This window comes from Melitaea cinxia, chromosome 29 (genome assembly GCF_905220565.1).
Source record: "Melitaea cinxia chromosome 29, ilMelCinx1.1, whole genome shotgun sequence".
Classification (NCBI taxonomy): Eukaryota; Metazoa; Arthropoda; class Insecta; order Lepidoptera; family Nymphalidae; genus Melitaea; species Melitaea cinxia.
Window position 1 is genome coordinate 2,482,225 of NC_059422.1, and position 1,995 is coordinate 2,484,219.

At 35.0% G+C, this 1,995-nt stretch overlaps 1 protein-coding gene across 1 annotated transcript; it reads left to right on the plus strand.

Moving 5' to 3' along the window:
• Positions 1-797, plus strand: LOC123667998 (chorion class B protein M3A5-like). Its single transcript, XM_045601822.1, has one exon. The coding sequence runs from the start codon at positions 307-309 to the stop codon at positions 745-747; it is 441 nt and encodes a 146-aa protein (XP_045457778.1). The 5' UTR covers positions 1-306; the 3' UTR covers positions 748-797.
• Positions 798-1,995: the final 1,198 nt, after the last annotated feature.

Sequence of the window (1,995 nt, forward strand, 5' to 3'; positions counted from 1 at the left end):
TTCGGTGTTAGAATTGATAAATGGCAACTATTTTGGTTTACAAAATTTTTAAAATTTTGACATTATTCTTTTTTGTATTTTTTTTTTAAATTATTTATGCCAATCTTTAAATTTCTTTTATTTTGTTTGACTAGACTTTGTATTAAACTTCGCCTCTGATTATGAAGTGGCAATTTGTTTACTATATCTATTTATTTTAAATTTCTTTTGCAGACCATATCAGGACAAGTTATCAGCAAAGCATTCAATAATGGAATCGTTGGTGCTGGTATAACTGCTGCAGAATCAGCTGCTCTAGCTAATGGAATGGGTTATGGTGCAGCTAACCCTTTAGCAAGTAATGCTTTAGCTTATGAAGCTGCAATGGCCGCAAATGGCGTTCCATATGGACCTGCTATAGCCCCCAGTAGCATTAATAGTGGTGGTGGGTTCAGGGTAACCAGTTCATCACCAATCGCAGCGAGAGGCGTGACAGTGCATTCTGAAAATTTGGTTGTTGAGGGTCCATTGGCAGTGTCTGGTCAGTTGCCATTCTTGGGTGTAGTAGCTCTAGAAGGTCCACTGCCAGCTGTCGGACAAGGTGCGGTTGCGTACGGTTGCGGTAATGGCAATATAGCAATTACAAACGAAGGTGTTGAACCAGCGGTTGTGCCAGGTTACGCCAATGGTTACCCAGCTGGTATGGGACCAGCTGCCCTCAATTACAACGGTCTCCCTGGCACATTAGGCTATGGACCTATTTATTAAATTTTATTTTAATTTTGTTATGTTAATTAATAAATTGTTTATTTATGTTATTTTGTATTTTCATTTCAATGAGCGCGTTTGTTATCAAACTATTACGAGTATTAATTTGAACAATACTGTCATAAAATTAAATTAATAACCATTTCTGTTACATAATTCTATTGTTGTAGTAGCAAAAATTGTAATCTTAGCAAATTCTTAAGAAATATAACACAATTAAAAAAAAATCATTACTTGACATAAAAACTCGTGAGAGAGAAATGAAATCTAAAAAATAATAAACAGAAAGTATGATATAGACAAAAGAAGGTAACTGACCATAAACTAATATGAGATTATTGTTACATTTACAATAGATATTTTTTTTAACTATTTTTTTTTTCTATTATAACGCTTCAAGCTGTAATATCCCACTGCTTGGCATAGGCCTCTTTCCCCCTGTAGGAGAAGGATCAGAGCTTAATCCACCACGCTGCTCCAATGGGGGTTGGCGGATATATTCCCTACTATGAGTAACGATCGATATCAGGTGTACAGATAACAACTGGGACCGACGGCTTAACGTGCTCTCCGAGGCACGGTGGGGAGACCCACGAGGACTGCACAAACATCCAGACCACGGCAAACACCTGTATGGCCAATACAAATATTTGTCATGTGCGGGGATCGAACCCGCAACCGCCAGCGAAACTGGTACAATCCATGGCTGTAACCGTTGCGCCAACGCGGCGTCGACGACGTATTACTTATTAATTATTTAGTTTTATATCATTAGTAAAATTATCTTTGTACTAAGACATGTATTTGACGAAAAAAGGAAAAAGAAATCAAATTTTGAAAAAAAAACAACTTAAATTTTCTTTCGGATAAAAAACAATTTTAGGAACACAAAACCCTCTTATATGCCTCTAGCTTACTTTATAGGTATACCTAGTATCTAATAATAAAAATAAAAATTAAAAATTAGTAAACTGATTACGATCCAAAGAAAACAGTAATAATAATATTATAATGATTAAACGAAAATAAAATGCAACATTTCATCAAGAAATAGTGACGTGAAATTTTTACTGTTAATGTTACATGATAATGTTCGCATGAAATGCAATCGATATGATATATTTTACGAATGTATGGTTGTGAAATTGTTATACATGAATAGCTACACATATATGGATATAATTACATAGTATAAAACAAAGTCGCTTCCTGCTGTCTGTATGCTTAGATCCTTAAAACTACGCAACG

Coding starts and splice junctions, on each gene's coding strand:
- LOC123667998 (XM_045601822.1), top strand. CDS start 307: ATGGGTTATGGTGCAGCTAACCCTTTAGCAAGTAATGCTTTAGCTTAT.